Source organism: Cynara cardunculus (genome assembly GCF_001531365.2).
Source record: "Cynara cardunculus var. scolymus isolate 2C chromosome LG 13, CcrdV1, whole genome shotgun sequence".
In the NCBI taxonomy this organism is placed as follows: Eukaryota; Viridiplantae; Streptophyta; class Magnoliopsida; order Asterales; family Asteraceae; genus Cynara; species Cynara cardunculus.
Window position 1 is genome coordinate 3198481 of NC_037540.1, and position 18122 is coordinate 3216602.

General features: G+C 35.6%; 3 protein-coding genes and 1 non-coding gene across 5 annotated transcripts in view; 3 read left to right on the top strand and 1 right to left on the bottom strand.

Moving 5' to 3' along the window:
- Positions 1–686: 686 nt before the first annotated feature.
- LOC112526222 lies at positions 687–847 on the top strand. Its single transcript, XR_003070549.1, has one exon. It is a non-coding gene; the product is annotated as a U1 spliceosomal RNA (small nuclear RNA).
- LOC112525190 (ethylene-responsive transcription factor RAP2-11-like) lies at positions 704–9272 on the top strand. Of its 2 annotated transcripts, XM_025135199.1 has the most exons (3): positions 704–1135; positions 1251–1349; positions 3718–9272. In XM_025135199.1, exon 3 carries the CDS (start codon positions 6899–6901, stop codon positions 8078–8080), a length of 1182 nt encoding a protein of 393 aa, XP_024990967.1. In that variant the 5' UTR covers positions 704–1135; positions 1251–1349; positions 3718–6898; the 3' UTR covers positions 8081–9272. The 2 variants fall into 2 exon arrangements, with proteins under 2 accessions (XP_024990967.1, XP_024990966.1); XM_025135198.1 differs by having other exon boundaries at positions 704–1349; positions 1842–9272.
- A 4987-nt stretch (positions 9273–14259) lies between these two features.
- On the top strand, positions 14260–17109 carry LOC112524297 (protein argonaute 7-like). The gene is made up of 2 exons (XM_025134068.1): positions 14260–15410; positions 15669–17109. Exons 1-2 carry the CDS (start codon positions 14260–14262, stop codon positions 17107–17109), a joined length of 2592 nt encoding a protein of 863 aa, XP_024989836.1.
- A 255-nt stretch (positions 17110–17364) lies between these two features.
- The window catches only part of LOC112526120, a 2040-nt gene continuing 1282 nt past the window's right edge, over positions 17365–18122 (bottom strand). The window contains exon 3 of the mRNA XM_025136510.1: positions 17365–17942. Within this exon, the coding sequence (XP_024992278.1) occupies positions 17467–17942 (476 nt within the window). The 3' untranslated portion in view covers positions 17365–17466. The remainder of the gene's footprint in view (positions 17943–18122) is intronic.

Sequence of the window (18122 nt, forward strand, 5' to 3'; positions counted from 1 at the left end):
TCAGTTGTTCTTTCAATCCTTCTAATGTTTCCTCTAGTTTTCAACTTAAATTTGTCTGCCTTTTACTTTAGCAGTGTAAGATAATTTCATGATCCCGCTTCATTTGGAACATACTAGACAAGTGGTTACTTTCAAGCCTACTCCAATACACTTGCACTTATTGTTGCCTGCAAAAAAAATCTTACTTTAAAAGATTCATTTTACACCCTCAAACAATTCTCTTCGCTAAGGTTGTTTGAGCGAATACACGATTAGTCGCATGGTTTATCATTCATCAAATGGAGGCAAGGTTTAAATTCACGTGCTACGATATTCTTTTGGTTCATTATTAGATTATAAGACCGACCATTTTCATTTCATCTTCAATTTCAATCCCCGCTTTATTCTAGTCGTAAATACTGTAAAATAACAAAATATTAACCCAGCTTTAAAAAAAATTATTTATTTTTAATTCCATTTTTTTCAAATTTGCGGATGCAATTTCAAAGTCTACCATATAAAGTATGGAATGCAATGTCAAGCATCAAAGTAAAGAAATGAATATGGGTAGAAATATTTTTGTTAAAAATAAAATAGAAAACCGAAAATAGCTGTTGGGGGAATGAGGGTCGTCCCACATCGATGGGTAAAGAAAAAGGAGGAGGTGGGGGGAGTTATATAAAAGGGAAGAGAAGGCAATGGAAAACATACTTACCTGGACGGGGTCAATGGGTGATCAAGAAGGCCTATGGCCTAGGTTGGAGACCTCCATTGCACTACGGAGGGGCTCCCGCCTAAGGTCGGCCCAAGTGGTCGAGCCTACGTCATAATTTGTGGCAGTGGGGGCCTGCGTTCGCGCGGCCCCTGTACAATTCTATCAGTTCAATCTTTTGTTTTTCGGCAATCTCCGCCGGATCTTTTATGTCTTCTGGCGATCTGTAATCGTCCGTTAAGGATGTGAAAAATTTCTATTGAACATCTTACGTGTTTTGGTTGATTATTCATTGTTAGCGTTTTGATATGTTCCCTCAAATTGTTCAAGTTTTTGTTTGGCAGATTTTTCTTTGTGGTATTCCGTCGAGTTCAAATATGCATCTCGAATTAATAATGGATTGTAGAAATTGGGGATGTGACGCGCCTTTCACAATTGGATCTGGTAGGTTTCTTGAACCTGTTAAATTACTAATGCTATGTTGTTACAGTTTCATAGGTAGTAAAAACTATACGAGTAACGTTGTTTGTTCGTTTATTAATGTTATGCCAATTCGCAGAAACTGAAGACGATTGATGCAGTGATAATGATCTTTGTGGAAACCTTTGCAAGCCATGGAAAGGAGAATTCATCATGGAAAACCTGCAGATGTCGGAAGGTATTTAGGAAAGAAATTCCTCAAACCCTAGCTAAACAAACTAACCTAATTCATCAACCTATTTCTATTTTTCTAGTTAATCTGCGCCATATGGACCTTGAACTTATCCTACTGGCTGAAAATCATGTTAATAGCCTTGCAACAATTGAAAATCTCATAAGAAATTTAAGAGTGGCATAAGATTACTGCTCAAGTAAGTGTATGTGTTTTGCATCTACAACCGTTTCATATATCAAAGTTCTCGTTCGTGATGCTCCTAGTGTTTGACGATAAGATGTTCATTGTTCTTTACTTTCACATCTTTGACCTCACTACAACATTCATGGCTTCTGTTTAGTGCTCTTTGCTTTTACATCTTTGATCTCACTACACGTTCATGGCTTCTTGTTTATTGCTCTTTGCTTCTACATCTTTGATCTTACTACATATTCATATGGCTTATGCTTCTGGTTTATGCGTTTCTAAAGTTTTGAGTGCTGCTGGAACAACCAGGATTTTTGTTCTAGTTCCTCTAAGCTGCTCAGGAAATCAGCTTCGACATATGGACTTAGCTAACAAACAATTCTGCAGACCACTTGGCATTTCAAATACGATTGATCACCCAAACAGATGATGTGATATTTCTCTGTAGCATCTGGAAATTAACAGTTCCGTTGTCATCAATCATAATGAAGCAACCTTTCAAATTCATGTAAAGATCTTGTAGCTTTTTCAGAGGGGTCGGATCCTTGGATTGTGCTGGAGGACCAGAACGAGACAACTCCTGTATTAAATGCCTAAAACATGTACCGGGCATGCCTATTTCCTCTTTGTCTCCCAAGTAATACGGTGCTGAAAGTTATTTATGGTCATCCTTGGGGTGTGAAGAATGCAACGATTTTATGATTCTTACAAGAGAGTACTTGATTTGATCCAACATATAGCAAATTTAGAGTTTGGAACCTATAACTTGTTTAAATCCTATGCTCCAATGGTTGAATTTGATGGGGCACTTTTTTGTTTTGCAGAATTTACATGCCATGACTTCAGAATTATTAAGTCATTGCCTACTTGTGTATGTATATTTACTTGTATTGCGTAGAGCATGGAAATGATCTGACAAGGTTGTGGATACACTTGCATGGTTACATGTATGTTGGTTCGCTTCTAGTAACAATCCACAAGATGTGTCATGAGAGCCCTAAGGATAAAAACACTTTACCTTGGATTTGGTGTTGCTATTGGTGGCTATTGATGATACAAGGCCAATTTGTTGTCATTGTATTAGCATCCTCAACAGCTCCGAAGCAAACCATAAACAGTGCTTATATTTAAATTTGTAGTATTGGGAAGTTATTTGAAGAACGAAATTGGTTCATGTTAATAAGTTGCTACATTCACATGCATCTGGTGGATTGTTTTGGCCAGTCCTTCATGATTCTGTGAACGTAATTGTCTCTCTTGTCCTGATGCATGCCTTAGCAATAAGAATAGTTGCGATAACAAGCTTTCTTGAGCAACCACTTCCTCCTCCAGTTCTCACACTTCTTTGAACATACATCAGCAATATAAGCAATTTTCATCCGTTTGTCCAGCCTATTCTGCTGAGATATGCAACTTCATCAGAAGTACTGATGTACCAAACTTTGAATATAATGGCTTGAATGGAAGAAAAGAACTTCCTCTCATTACAGCAAAGGTTGGTAGTCCATAAAGTATAAGAACAATCACAAGTATGTTTCTTCATATAAATAGATTATAGATGTATATCCCAGCGAGGATAAATGAATATGCAATAATTGGTTGAATAGATTTCCATAAATAACCTATGAGGCTCCTTCTGAAAAAATGCACGAGAAGATTGAGTAGAGGCTTTGTCTCCACCCCTTGCAAAGGCAGGGAATCATGGTGCATCAGGGTGGCTCTGTTTTGCATATACCTGCATAGAAATAGGGTACTGTTATCTGTAAAGCTAAACCAACAGTATTCCTTATCTACTTTGTGGGTGTGGCTAACTCTTCATGAGGTCATTACATGATGTTCTAAGGTAAAGGGACACCATTTATGTTCCAACACCTTTTGACACAAAAATTAAAATTTTGTACCTAGTATTAGCATAGGCCTTATTGGGTGGGATATACTAGGCTCGTTTGGTTTGGTTTGGTTTGGTTTGGTTTACTAGCATAGGCCTAATGCCGACACATTACATGCATATCTCCTCTGTTGATCTTTACCAATTTAAAACAAACTGTCATCAGTAACCTGTCATCTGGACTTCTAACTGCTGCTTACCAACTACTTCAATCAAATGTAATGTATCCTTATGAACCCAATGAAGTTTGAGATCTTCCTCAACACTGTTGTGACAATTTCACTTCTTTTTCTGCAGTACTGTTGCACATGTCAAAAGCAGAATGAAGCTAGTGAAGCCATCTATATATCTCTACAAAGCCAAATAAAAGTAAAGACATATAATTGAAGACTTGAGAAACCCCAAACTCCTTGTGGTTTTGTAACCAAAAGGTTCCCCCAGATCAAAGGATATATATTTGTCAAGCTTCTAAGCAATCGAGATTTAGCCATCAGAAAAGAAAAAAAGGTACCTTTATGTATTCTTGTCTCTAGACTTCAATAAGAAAGACAGTTCCACTGTCTCCCGTTTTGGAGGAACTGGTGCATCTTAACAGGATACAGCTCTAGTGCCAATCAAGTATCATACAAATCTAAGTGCTTGAGAATCACTCTAATTGGAAATCTAGGGAGGTAGATCGTGTGAATTCTTGTAAGATAAATTAGAAATGAACATATTGCTTCTGGTGCGTATGCTATTCAGCCGCCTCTCCTTTTCAAACAGGTCCACACATTTATGCTGCATGACATTGAGCGTGATGATATTTCAAAAGCACAGTTCAGGTTTGACTTCAAACTCCATTATGGACTCTTTACTTAACAAGAATCAGTATTCTCAAATAGTAGGTTTATTTAGCACACACGTAGACATAACCAACGTTATCCAGTACTGATTTGTTCTTGATCAACGCATTAACTTGCTTCTAGTTAATTGAACTTAGATGCAATTCAGTAGTATCTGGGCATAATGTGCAACTTCCATTCTGAACATGAAAAGCATCTGCCGTACATTAGGAAGTGCGATAGGATGTTTGTTGTTTTGTTCGATATCCAAAACGTGTCATTTGAACGGCTGATTGTTTTCATCTTAATAACCAAAACTGAGAAGTTATGTTGGCCCTATCAGGTACTACTTATAATATATTATAAGCATGTATGTGAACAATGTAATTACTGTAATATATGACACTTTGTTCAAGTTTGTACCGATAGTTTAAGCCTTGGATATATTGGTCATTGGGGGTTAATATCAAAGAGAGAAAAAAACAACACAAAAAGACAGATAGAGGGAGATTCTGATTTGCTGCAAATTGGGACATCTTGTCTCTTTCTTTAGTCTCCCTGAAACCTGTTAACTTTCTAGTTTTATTGTCTCTAAATTCTAATGCTGGACAGGTTTGTGGTTATATCCCGATATCATCTCAACCATTGTCACCTTCCCATATCAACTGCTAGCAAATTTTCGGCAAGCGTAGGGTTCCGTTTGGCAACTTTATATTTGTACGTTATTAAGGAGTAGCCTGAACATGAAACAGTGTTTGATAAACGTTTATGTTCTCAAAAAGCAAAATCAGCTTAAGGTTTTGTAAATGATGGTTATAATTTGTAAACTTGATCATTTTATGTTCATGGTTTACAAAGAAAAACGATAACTTCTTAAACTTTATAACGGGTTTGAAGTTATAATCTACCAAAACACAATAAAACTACGTCTATTTGTTGGTATTCTGTATCTTCTCATACTAATTTCATTAGCAACTTATCATTTGATTTCACAGACAATTTATCACTAATTTCATAACCATTTTGTAATTTTTCATCACCAGTTTATTTTCATTTTCAATGCCAGTTATATTTTTCATCAATCATCACCCAATTTATTACTTATTACCAACTTATCATAAGAGGGAATAGCCTCCTCAATCCTCATATTGAATCCATTGGCCATCTCACTTCCTTATGCTCTCAAATACAACAGACATGATCCCATTATATTAATCCAAATATAAATGCTTTTGCAGGTACTAAATTAATCAAATTTATTGATGATGGGTCATAATTACTTTCTAGTTCATGGATTGTATAACTTGATCATTTTTATTACCCAAATTAAGATCTAACTATAGTAAATGCCTTTGACTTGCTTTTGCATGGTGGGGGCTTCGGCAACATCGGAAATTTTAATCCTCATCAACAATGACAAAAGCAAAATGATCAGAGACTTCACTATCATGGGTTAGTCTACCAATGTGTACCTTTTCTATAAGTTTATTTGTTTAAGGAGGATATATTGGTGTCAAGCTTTTGGATCCTGTGGGCTGTGAAGACGTTAATCTACACACATTATCATATTACTTGATTTTTGGCATTTTAATAAACTAATTATTTTCATTAACCGTTAATTAATAACTTTACTAGTTTACTTTTATCGTCGTTACTACTTGTTGATATTATTATTTTTGTTAACTGCTTGCGCCATGCCCTCTTCATGGAAACAACATTTTTATCTTTTGGGATAGTGGGCATGTCCATATAATTATTTTCATTGCTTGTGCAATTCCTTTTTCATGAAAACAACTGTTCTATTATTTGGGGTAGATTGGGGTAGACCTATATGGAATGATACGGTGGCACGAGCCATTGCTTCATGGTTTCCTCGGAAATTAAAAAAATTACGTTTCTGAAGGATGCCACCGTATTGTTTTGTTGGGTGTCACCATATAGTTTTTGAAACTAAAATGTTAGCATAAGATTTTAATGGCTTAGATAGTAAATGCTCTCGCCTTTGTACAAAAAGCCCAGGTTCAAGTCCTACGGTTGTCTAAGTTGTTGCTTTTTGGCTTAAATTTTGTTTTTTATATACCTCTTTGTGTTTTTAAATATATATGTAGACTGGAATCCAAAATGGGTCTTTTCTATGTAAGGACAAGGAACCAACCAACATATCTATATCGATATTGTGGAAAAAGAATTAGATAATTTTTTATAGTCAAATTATACCATCACTTGAAAAAAAAAAATTGAGTCTGTCTCTAGAGACAGAGAACATGTTTGTATATATCTCACCCTTCCTAAGCCTGTTTTTAATTGAGATATACTGAGTTTGTTTTGTTTAGTTTGAGTTTTGTTTAATTCGAGTGATATATGCAAAGTTCCAAATGCCAATCATCTTTGCATATATTTGACCTGGTCAAATAAAAGTTATATAGCAGTCTTCTTATAGTACTGTACTTATTTCCGTAGCACATTAGCATATCTTCGCTAGACATTAGACAAACATATTCCAACAAATGCTGACGATCCTTACAATACTTCTGCTTATAAATTATAATGGCAGCATGTCTCCAACTCTTATTTCTACTCAACTCTTTATATATATATACATACATATTAGACAGAACTTTATTACATAGCAAAAACAAGAAAACCAGATTCTAATAATGAAAATGTCGAGGAAGAGGAAGGATGTTGCCGGAGAAGAGACAGGAAACAGTGGTAACGGTGAAACGGGCTGGGATCAGGTGATGAATGGACCCACAGATGGTGGGGCCTTTGTTGGTGGAGCTATACGGGCTCGAAAAAGGTTCGTTGGGGTCCGCCAACGGCCCTCTGGAAGATGGGTGGCCGAGATAAAGGACACCATACAGCAGATAAGAGTATGGTTAGGCACATTTGATACTGCTGAGGAAGCTGCTAGAGCTTATGATGAGGCCGCCTGTTTACTTCGTGGAGCCAATACACGCACCAACTTTTGGCCGTGTAATCCGTCCAACAAATCTTCTGCTCTTTCATCCAAGATCACCAATCTTCTCCTCCAAAGACTTAAAGCAAGAAATGGTGCCAATGTCTCCAATGGTGCCTATGGTGCATCAATGGCAATAACACATTCTTTCCCACATCATCAACAGTTTCAAGGGTCAACCCAAGTTCAAGATTCTGATTTTCACAAATTTTTCCACGTTTCTGATGCTAATAGTGATAATACCACCAACTATACTAGTGCTACTACTTATACTAGTGATTTTTGTAGTCCAAATGTGATTGAAAGGGAAGGTTTTGACTCAAAAGATGGTTTTTTAGGTGAGAATTTTAGAGGCGTTGATCATAGTTTAGTTGGAGATGAGCCCAAATTGGAGGGAAATGAAGAGACTGACCTGGGGATGCCAGATTTACTATTTGTTGACGATATTGGATCGTCTATGAACTATTCTCCATTCGAGATTGCAGAAGAGATAACAAAGCCATTGGGAGAGGAAAACTACAATGAGGATTCATCCATGCTTACTGAAGCCATGAAGAGAATGAAGTTTGAGCGCAATATCTCCGCCTCTCTTTATGCTTTCAACGGGATATCTGAATGCCTGAGGATGACATTTGGATCAGGAAACGATTCGGAAAACAGAAAGCCTGAACAATTATCAAATCTTGGTGCCAAAAATGGCGAGATTTGGGGGGAAACCGACGGAGAAAATGGTTTAGCAAATAAACCATCCGAGAGCAAACATATTTTAACGAGTGTAGAATCGTTTTCCTCTTCAAGTAGCAAGGAAGGTGATGAATCTTTCCTTTGGAGTTCTCTTGATCTTCCCTCTCTAGACATGTTCTTTAGTGGATCAAATTAGGATCTTTCAGTTAAATGATCTTCTGACAGGTTATTTTTAAATCCATGACATTCTGACAGGTTTTGAATGGATGATCATGTCTAAAAACCTGTTACAATAAGGTCATGGATTTAAAAGAACATTTATAAGGAGTCATTCAGTTTAATAACCTATCAGATTAAAAGATCTAGAGTTAGTATTGGCTTAAAGCTTCTAGCACCCTTTGATAGGCTAATATTGATATAACTCAGCAACAATACAACAGTGGTGTAATGGTATTCTTTATTTCTTGACTTGATAACAATTAATCTTCTTAAAATAAAATTTTGATTTATTTAGTAGTCATCTTGTAACCTTATTTAGCATATTTAATAGAAACTACACCTGTTTGGCATCTACCATCATGGTCAAGGATTATCCTCCCCATAGTTGTTAAAAGCGGTTATGAGGCGTGCCTAGGCTCAAGATATTGGGTTTTTTAAAGTCGGGGCTATGTGTGTGTACGAGGCTTACTAAGGCGCTGAGCCTTGTGGGTCTGGGTGTGCCTTATAAAAAGTTATTAAATACCTAGTCAAAATCCTAATATGAAATAAGTTGGGTGTAACTATGTGTGTGTGTGTATTGATGAGATGCGCCTTGCATTCCTGAGGCCTGCATCTCACGCCTAGGCCCCAGGACCCCTTTGTGTCTAGCGCATCTTGAGCCTTTAACAACGTTGATCCTGTCGGTTGATTCAATCCTGTCCTTTGTTTTCTGCACATGAAATTGCAATCATTGTTTTTCTTTTGGATATAACTAGGAAACTACACCATGTGAATAAAAGTTTTGTCGTCCATTTATTGATACATCTCTAATAATATACAAATACAAGTTTTGAACTCATGATTTTCAGGTTATTTTGAGTAACTTTTTACCGGGGCATGTGAATCCTGCTATCTTCATCTTAAATTGCCTTCGATTTACCCATTTGAACCATCACCAGCTCAACAAGAATAGCAATGTTCAAAAAATTGTCTTATTGGGCTTTTTGCAGTTCATGCTTCATAGGTCATGCTGCCTTTAGGACGGGCTTCCGTATTCAAAATTGGGCTTTTAGAGTTTGATTTCGAAATGTCAATCCAGTCCTTCTGGCCCAAAATTGTCCATTCTCTAAAGGCTTATTTGTTAGTAGTTTACTATTGTAATAGGATCAAGAATTAATTTGGTCAGCTAATACATGATTGTTTGATATTAACTTAATGATATAGAAAGTGGTTTATTCTGTATGCTGCTAGTTTTTTTTTTCTTCCATACATATCTTTTCCAATTAAAAAAACACGTTTCTTCCATCTATAAAAAAAACTCTCACAAACAAAAACATTTTCAATCTATACAGACAGATTAGTTAACACAGACAATTCTATACACACATGACTTGATAAAAAACTAACCAAACAATCTATAAATACCGCGTCCCTTATCTATTCATTAATTAAGCGAAAACATATCAAATCATTATTTGATAAAGAATGAAAACATAAATTAAATAACTTCATATCAAATGAAATAATTATATTTTTGTGGAAGAGAGGTCCTTATTTTATGAGTGTTCAAAACTCATAGGTTTTTAACATGAAATTAAATGTAAATAATGTTTCCTCAACTCCAAGAAACATGATTATTATTATTAAAAACAAAAATGTTATTGGGATTAACCAAATAGGCAACAAGAATATAACCATTCACATTGGTGAAGATTAAAACAATATTCTTTGGTCTCCAAATACTTAGGAATTTGTATATTACGTTCATGTTTGACCATTATAATATATATATATATATATATATATATACATATATATATATATATATTGAATTTATTGAAAAAGTTTTCATTAATAAGTTATAAGTTAGTTTTTTGAAAAACAATTTTAAATAGATTATTAGGTTTTTTTTCACTTTTTCTTTCTTCTGATTTTGCCCCTATTATAATTTTCTTTTATGTCATCTAATTTATCAACTGATTTTGGTCAAACATGATTAATTTAACTTAGTCAATATAATAGCTAACAAGTAGTTTGTCACTTTGGGTTGTGGTGCACTAGTTAAGGATTAGAGGATGTAAAAAGTGGAAAGCACATCTTCGTCATGTTAGAATCCATGTGTATTTCCAAAGCCCTTGTGACCATAGAAGTTCACCTGCAATGACTCCAGACATTTATGATCGTCCGAGGTATTAGTCGGTGTGTGTAAGATAGCTCGGACACCTATGGTTACTCAAAAAAGTAGTTTGTCACAAATAACTTAAGTATTAAAGGTGGTACATAGTTCGAGCCCTTTTATCCAACTTAAAGTATTAAAGTACCCACATAGTTCGACCCCTTTTAACTAATCTAATTAGAACAAACCTATAGATGAAAGGCAACATAAACCATAAAAAAAAGTTGATTAAAACTACTAAAATTCAGTCATTTTAAAGCCTACTCCTATGCTATATCTTATACTGATATCCCTTTATGTATGCTAATAACCCGCTAATACAAATACGATGCAAAATCACACCAATCGTCACGATTTCTATAAACCGAAAAACAGAAATTACAAGAACAAAGAGGATGTATGTGTGACCATACTGTTTTGATAAGTACACTTTTGTTTTCCATAGCATGTAAATATAACTTCAAATAAAAAAGTAAATGCCAATTAATCAATCAATACCCATTAAAGAAATATGATTGTGGTCCACGTGTAAAAGAAGAGATCAAATCTTAGGTCTCAATTTCATCCATCAATTCTTTTAGGTTTTCTCTGTTTTTGTCTTATTTTCTTTTACCTTTTGTGAGTTTTTGTGACATTTTACGCTAATCTTACGATGTTAATGAATAAGAAAGATATTGAATGTATAGATTTGAGATCATGTATGATCATACTGTTTTTGTGAGATCCGTGAGACCACATAAATAACACTAAACCTTCACTGGTAAAACATTATACTCAAATAGGAACCGTCTCATAATTATCTTGTTAATTATATTACCTACTTTTCATTTGAAATCACTTGATCGATGTAATGTTTTGTTGGTGAAACGACATTATATTCAGAAGAAATCAACCCCGTGTGTTGTTTCGTTGGTGAAACAACGTTATATCATTAACACTGATCAACGGTTAACCTATTCAACTGATAGTGGATCAACGGTTAACCTATTCAACTGATGTGATATATATTAAAATTGGTTGCGACCTGAAAATAAAACGAATAATATCACTACGCTCATTGGGATGTCACAAGTTTGTTTGTGTTCAAGTTTTCTTGGCTACTATCACATCTTGATGTTTTTATAAAATCATCAAAATGAATTGAATCGCAACAGTTTTTTATGGTTAATACTTGAAAATTTTCTTTGCATTTGTTTTTGTTTGAGTGAAATAAGTTTCTCTAATATGATCTTAGAAGCTCTGGTGAGAAATATCTCTCTCTCTCACACACACACACATATACATACATGAGATCATGTGAGACCATGTTTTTTTACGTAAAACCACATAAATAACACGAAATACTGTGAACGTGTTTTTGCTGTGAAGTTATAATGTTTTCGTACCTTCACAATGTTTTACTGTGAAATTTCAATGTCTTTTTTGTGGTCTTATGAATTTATGATGAGATGGTCTCTTGTTAAAATGTGATGCCAGTTAAATGTAAAATTTAGCAATTTATTTTCATTCTATTAAAAAGTAATACGAACAGAATATTTAGAGTTATCGCATGCTTTATGATGGCTTAAACATTCTATTCCAAAACGTTAATTAGAATCCAATAAAATAAATTCATCAGAATTTTTATTTTTTTTTTACTTGACATCACTCTAAATATTTTGATTCTCTTAGGTAATTAATTGTTGTGAATCTTAAGATTCAATATTAATTATATATAACTTCAGCAAGACATTCTAATATATAAAAAGAAAGTGATAGTAATGCATGAAAAAACATGACATATTCTAAAAAATGCTTCAATCATCTCTAACAACATAAGTATTTAATGTGGCTACCTAGTTTTTAAACCAGTAACAATTTATAAAACAAATTATAAATCAGATATTTCACTGAGGGGTTATAATGTATCAATAGCTAACAAATGGTCCCCAACAAACAACCAAATGCAAACATTACTTGATAAGAATCGGTAATAAAGGAAGTCTTTATTTTATGGTTTTGATTAGGTTAAAAGAAACAAATATATGGTTTCCATGACAATCTTTTAGGTATCGTTTGGTTTGATAGAATGGTTTGAGATATTTGGATTTCACATAATGATTTTAATTCTGAAGGATTTGAAATTTTTGGTATGATGGATTTGGGATGGAATGAAATTCCATTTTTATAAATAATTTATAAAAAAATAATATATATATATATATATATTATTAATGAATTATTAGAAAACAGATGTTTCAAAATATTTTAAAACATTATTATATAAAAGTTCTATGTGAAATCCCAACTACTCCATAGAATTTCAAAATCTTATGTTTAAGGAATTTCAAATAAATCATAAAATTTCAAATCCATACAATAATGCAAACCAAACATGGACTTATTTAACTCCATCAAACCAAATGAACCATTTATTTATTATTACTTTTTTTTTAATAAGAAAACATATTAAAAATAGGTATAAAAAAAAACCCATCACCTCCGATGTACCTCCTATATGTAGATTCATTCACAAAAAGGAAAAAAGAGCCTACAAAATAGCCTTTAGTTTTCAACAAGTTATAAATCGTTTTGTACGAACAAGTGGAAATTCATTTTAAAAACACTTATATTTTTATTTTTTTGCTATTTCAAAATATATATTTTTTTAGAATTAGTTATTTATTTAAATAAATTGTTTTTGTCTCTCTTGAAACTAACGTTATTAATTTTTTTATTATTTAAAAATAATTTTCCGTTTTATATTTACTTATTTAAATATCAACAATCATCAAAGTCTCTCTCTTCAATAACTGCAGTTTCTACCGATACCAGAAACAAAAACCCATTTGCCTCCTTTTCTCTCTCAACGTTTATCAGTGTATACAGTGCATAGAGGGGTGGGTTAACATGTAAAATTATTTTGTAAGACCCGTGAGGCATTTTTTCACTTGAAACTGTACAGAAGAACGCTATGAAGGTAACCTTCTAGCGTTTTGCTGTGAAGGTTCAGCTTTCTTTTACCTTCACAGCGTTTTCCAATGAAGTTTCAAATATAAAAAATTGGAAAAAACATGTATTCCATTTTTATTTGGCTGTCTACACATACATATGTTGGTCATCAAGAACACAGATTTGGGATTTTTTTTTTTTTTTTTTGAATTTTAATGTTTGTATAAAACATTTGCATAAATAAAAAGTGTTTAATCCTAATTACAAGGCTATAATTTGTGATATTAATTCAACTCGGGTTCAAATCTTAGTTATTTACATATAAACTTGTGATCATTGAAAGATTTACTTGAGAATTGTAGATGAAACCTACAGCACCACCTGCCATGGCGTCAGTGCTTTCCAAAAATAAAATAAAATAAAATAAAATTGTCGTATAATTCCTCCTACAAGATTCATGTCCCAAAAACCTTACTGTGCTCCAGCAAAAATTGCTGTTCAAGAACTTTTTATATCTTTTCACCATCAACAGGAGCATTATTCCTATTCAATCCCATTCAACAACTATTTGCCACCCAAGCATTCTGTAAATTTTGGTATTTGGTGTATCTAATTATTTTTTGAGTTTATTGGAAAAAGTCTTTCTGGTTAACATAAAAATCCCTTGTGACCATGAAGGTTCAAATGCGGTGACTCCAAACTATTTGCAAAGCAGGTGGTCGTCCTCGAATTAGTCCGCACACATAACAGATTGAATATCCAGGTTAATAAAAAAAACTAACTTTTTGAAAAACAGTTTAAATAGCGGTTCAACAAGCTCTAACTTACAGGTCATTTCAATGGATTTTCGGTGTCATTTCAAGTTATTTTATATTATCATTTAGCATATTAGCTAGTTTTTACGAAAAATGACTAATTTATCAGCTAATTAACTGTTGCCGATTTGCTAACCTATCAACTAGTTCTATGACTTACCATGTCTTATTTTCCACAATCTAAGCAGCTCTAGAGGTGCTTCCCAGGATAACCAACTCTTGGGCAGCAAAGGGAAAGGTGGGAAGAGGCCAGTTATGGATTCAAAACTGCAATCGTTAACGGTTGCAAGAAGGCCGGATTCCGGTGGCTCCGAAGGAACCATGATCGCCCTTTTAGCCAATCATTTCCTAGTCCAGTTCGATCCCTCGCAGCGTATTTACCATTACGATCTAGAAATCTCCCCGAATCCTTCCAAGGATATTGCTAGGTTGATTAAGCAAAAACTAGTAGAAGAAAACTCCAGCGTTCTCTCCGGCGTCCTCCCGGCCTATGATGGCAGGAGAAATCTTTTTAGCCCAATCGAGTTCGACAAAGATAAGCTTGAACTTTACATCAACCTTCCAATTCCGAGAAACAACTCTCCGATGGCTGCAAATATTGAAGATAGTGAAGAAAAATTCAAGCTTTTTCGGGTAAACATCAAGATTGTATCCAATCTTGAAGGGAAGAAACTAAGAAACTATTTGAGTAAAGGAGATGAATCGGTACCCCTTCCACAAGACTATCTTCAAGCTTTGGATGTCGTTTTACGCGAAAACCCCACGGAAAACTGTGTTCTTTTAGGCCGATCTTTTTACCCGAATTTAACAAGAAAAGATCTTGGAGGAGGAGCAATTGGAGTTCAAGGTTTTTACCAAAGTCTTAGACCAACACAACAAGGTCTTGCTCTCAATGTTGACTTATCGGTCACCGCCTTCCATGAGAGCATCGGAGTGATTGCTTACTTGCAGAAACGTATCCATTCATTGCACGATCTTTCTGAGCGGAAAACGAGAGGTTTTAGCAGAGAAGAGAAAAAGGAAGCGGAGACCGTGTTGAAAAACATACGGGTTTTTGTATGTCATCGAGAAACCACAGAAAGATATCAAGTTCATAGCTTGACGGATGAGCCAGCGGCAAACCTTCAGTTTCGAGATCGAGATGGGAAGAATTTACAGATTGTAAATTATTTTCGTGATCAGTATAACTATGAGATACAGTTCAGGAACTTGCCTTGCTTACAGACTAGTCGAAGAAGGCCATGTTATCTTCCTATGGAGCTTTGTGTGATTTGTGAAGGCCAGAAGTTTCTCAGGAAGTTATCGGATGATCAGACTGCAAAAATACTCGAACTGGGTTGTCGGAAACCAAAAGAACGGAAGGCGATCATCGATGGAGTCATGGCTGCACCCTTCAGCCCATCAAGGTAATCCTCTCTTCTTTTAGCACTAATTCACACTAAATATGTTTAAATGTCCTAATAGGACCAAACAATTGTACTTCTATAAACCTCCTATAAAAACTAACACAATTTACATAAAAATTTACATATCACCCATAAAGGTTTGATCCTATAAAGCAGTCTATTATAAAATTTAAAAATATTTGACATCCTATAAAGCCGATTTTATTATAGTGTCACCAATATTTCCGATCAAAATCTTATGATTCTTGAATTCGACAGCGGAAATCAAGCAGGGGAATTCAACCTTCATGTTTCAAGGGAGATGACAAAGTTGAGTGGAAGAATTCTGCAGCCTCCGAAGCTTAAGCTAGGAGATGGAGGCAATATAAAGGACTTGATCCCTTCACGGCATGATCGACAATGGAACCTTGTCGGTAGCCATGTGTTCGAAGGAACCCAAATTGCGAGATGGGCTCTGGTTAGTTTCGGTGGCACCGGTGACCAGAAGTCGACCATCCCAAATTTCATCGATCGGCTAACTCGAAGGTGTGAGCAATTAGGGATCTATCTCAACAAGAAAACAATCATAAGCCCACAGTTTGAATCAATGCAAGTTCTTAACAATGTGAATCTTCTTGAATCAAAGCTCAAAAAGATCCAAAGATCTGCATCTAATAATCTGCAGCTTTTGATTTGTGTGATGGAAAAGAAACACAAAGGTTATGCAGATTTGAAGCGGATAAGCGAAACCAGCATCGGGGTTATGAGCCAGTGTTGTTTGTATCAAAATCTTGCGAGATTAAGCTCGCAGTTTCTCGCGAATTTGGCAATCAAGATCAATGCCAAGATCGGTGGGTGCACCGTGGCTCTGTACACGTCGTTGCCAGCTCAGATCCCGCGGCTTCTGACCCTCGATGAGCCGGTGATGTTTATGGGTGCGGATGTAACACACCCGCACCCACTTGACGATTTCAGCCCGTCGGTGGCGGCTGTGGTCGGGTCGGTGAACTGGCCGGCAGCTAACAAGTACGTTTCCAAAATGCGATCTCAGACTCACCGGCAAGAAATTATTCAAGACTTGAGTATAATGGTGGAAGAGATACTACATGATTTCGTCCGGGAGCTTTCGAAGCTGCCGAAACGAGTGATTTTCTTTCGGGATGGCGTGAGTGAGACGCAGTTTCATAAGGTGCTTCGTGACGAATTGCAAGCGATTCGGGATGCATTTTCGCGTTTCACCGGCTACAACCCGCCGATCACGTTTGCCGTGGTCCAGAAACGGCACCACACACGGCTGTTCCCTGCGGACCCGGTATCTGGTGCTGCCCGAAACCAGTTTTCCGACGAGAACGTGCCGCCAGGCACGGTGGTTGACTCGGTCATCACCCACCCGAAAGAATTTGACTTCTATCTATGCAGCCATTGGGGTGTCAAGGGTACTAGCCGGCCGATACATTATCACATTCTACGCGATGAAAATGAGTTCACTTCTGATGAACTTCAGAAACTTGTTTACAATCTTTGCTTCACCTTTGTGAGGTGCACTAAACCTGTCTCTTTGGTGCCTCCTTGTTACTATGCTCATCTTGCTGCTTACCGAGGCCGATTGTACCTCAATCAAACCGACAGGTCGTCGGGTTTTACAAGAAGTGGTTCACCGAAGACCACACCGCTCCCAAAACTCCAAGAGCGGGTCAAGAATCTCATGTTCTACTGCTGATGCTACGCCTAATTAATCTGATGTTTACTTGTATCATTCTGCCATTAAGCATTAGATTGGTTTCAAATACCCGGATGGATATAATGTAAAATTGCCTTCTAGCGAAATTTACGGAATATTTCAAGTGGTCGTTCTGATCCTTGTATCGAACCTATGGTTTAGATTACACAACAAACAGGTCGGGTTCTTTAAACAATCAAATCTGCAATTGAAAGCTTTCGTCATTAAGAACCCACACAACTCAAACGACCTTAAGCACATGAATTTTGACAGTGGCATCAACGAAATGTAGTCCTAAGAAAATCACCATTCAAATTACAATTAGAACCTGAACCTTATGTTTCTAAAAGAACCCATCTATTCTGCTGCATTTTTCAATGGACAATTCCTGGAGTCATGCGTAGACAATTCCATGCATCTTCTGCACATTCTCTTACGCTTTGAGCTTTCAACAATGGCTTCCTCCCATCTATTTCTTCTTACTGGTGGGTTACGAATTGTAATTTCTCCGAACTCGTATCCCAAAAATGATTCCGCCATCTCTTTTTTGCTATTGTAGTTCAGTGAGTTGAGAAATTCAGCTTCTACTTCACACTTGAGATCGTGAATTTTGCTTGCAAAAGCTTCAAGTTTCTTCTTATCACGGCTTAATATATCAATGCAATAGTCCACTGCTGAATGTGTATCATGGGCTAGTTCATTGCGATAACCCCGATCTATTTCGCCTAAGCAATTTCGTGTCCTCAATAAATTGGTGGTTATTATATTTTCTTTCCAACGTTTCATTATGTATTTTCCAGAATGAGGTTCATCGAATCCAAAGTAAGGACACCCTGTACAACATTTCATTACAATGTCATATTAATGCATATGTTAATAACCAATTGAATATATATTGCAGGACTATCACGAGTATGTTGCATTAAGCATTATGGCCATGAGTATATCATATGAATACGAGTTATATAACATTCCTCAAGTATATTACATTTTCCCCCAGGAGTCTATTCATG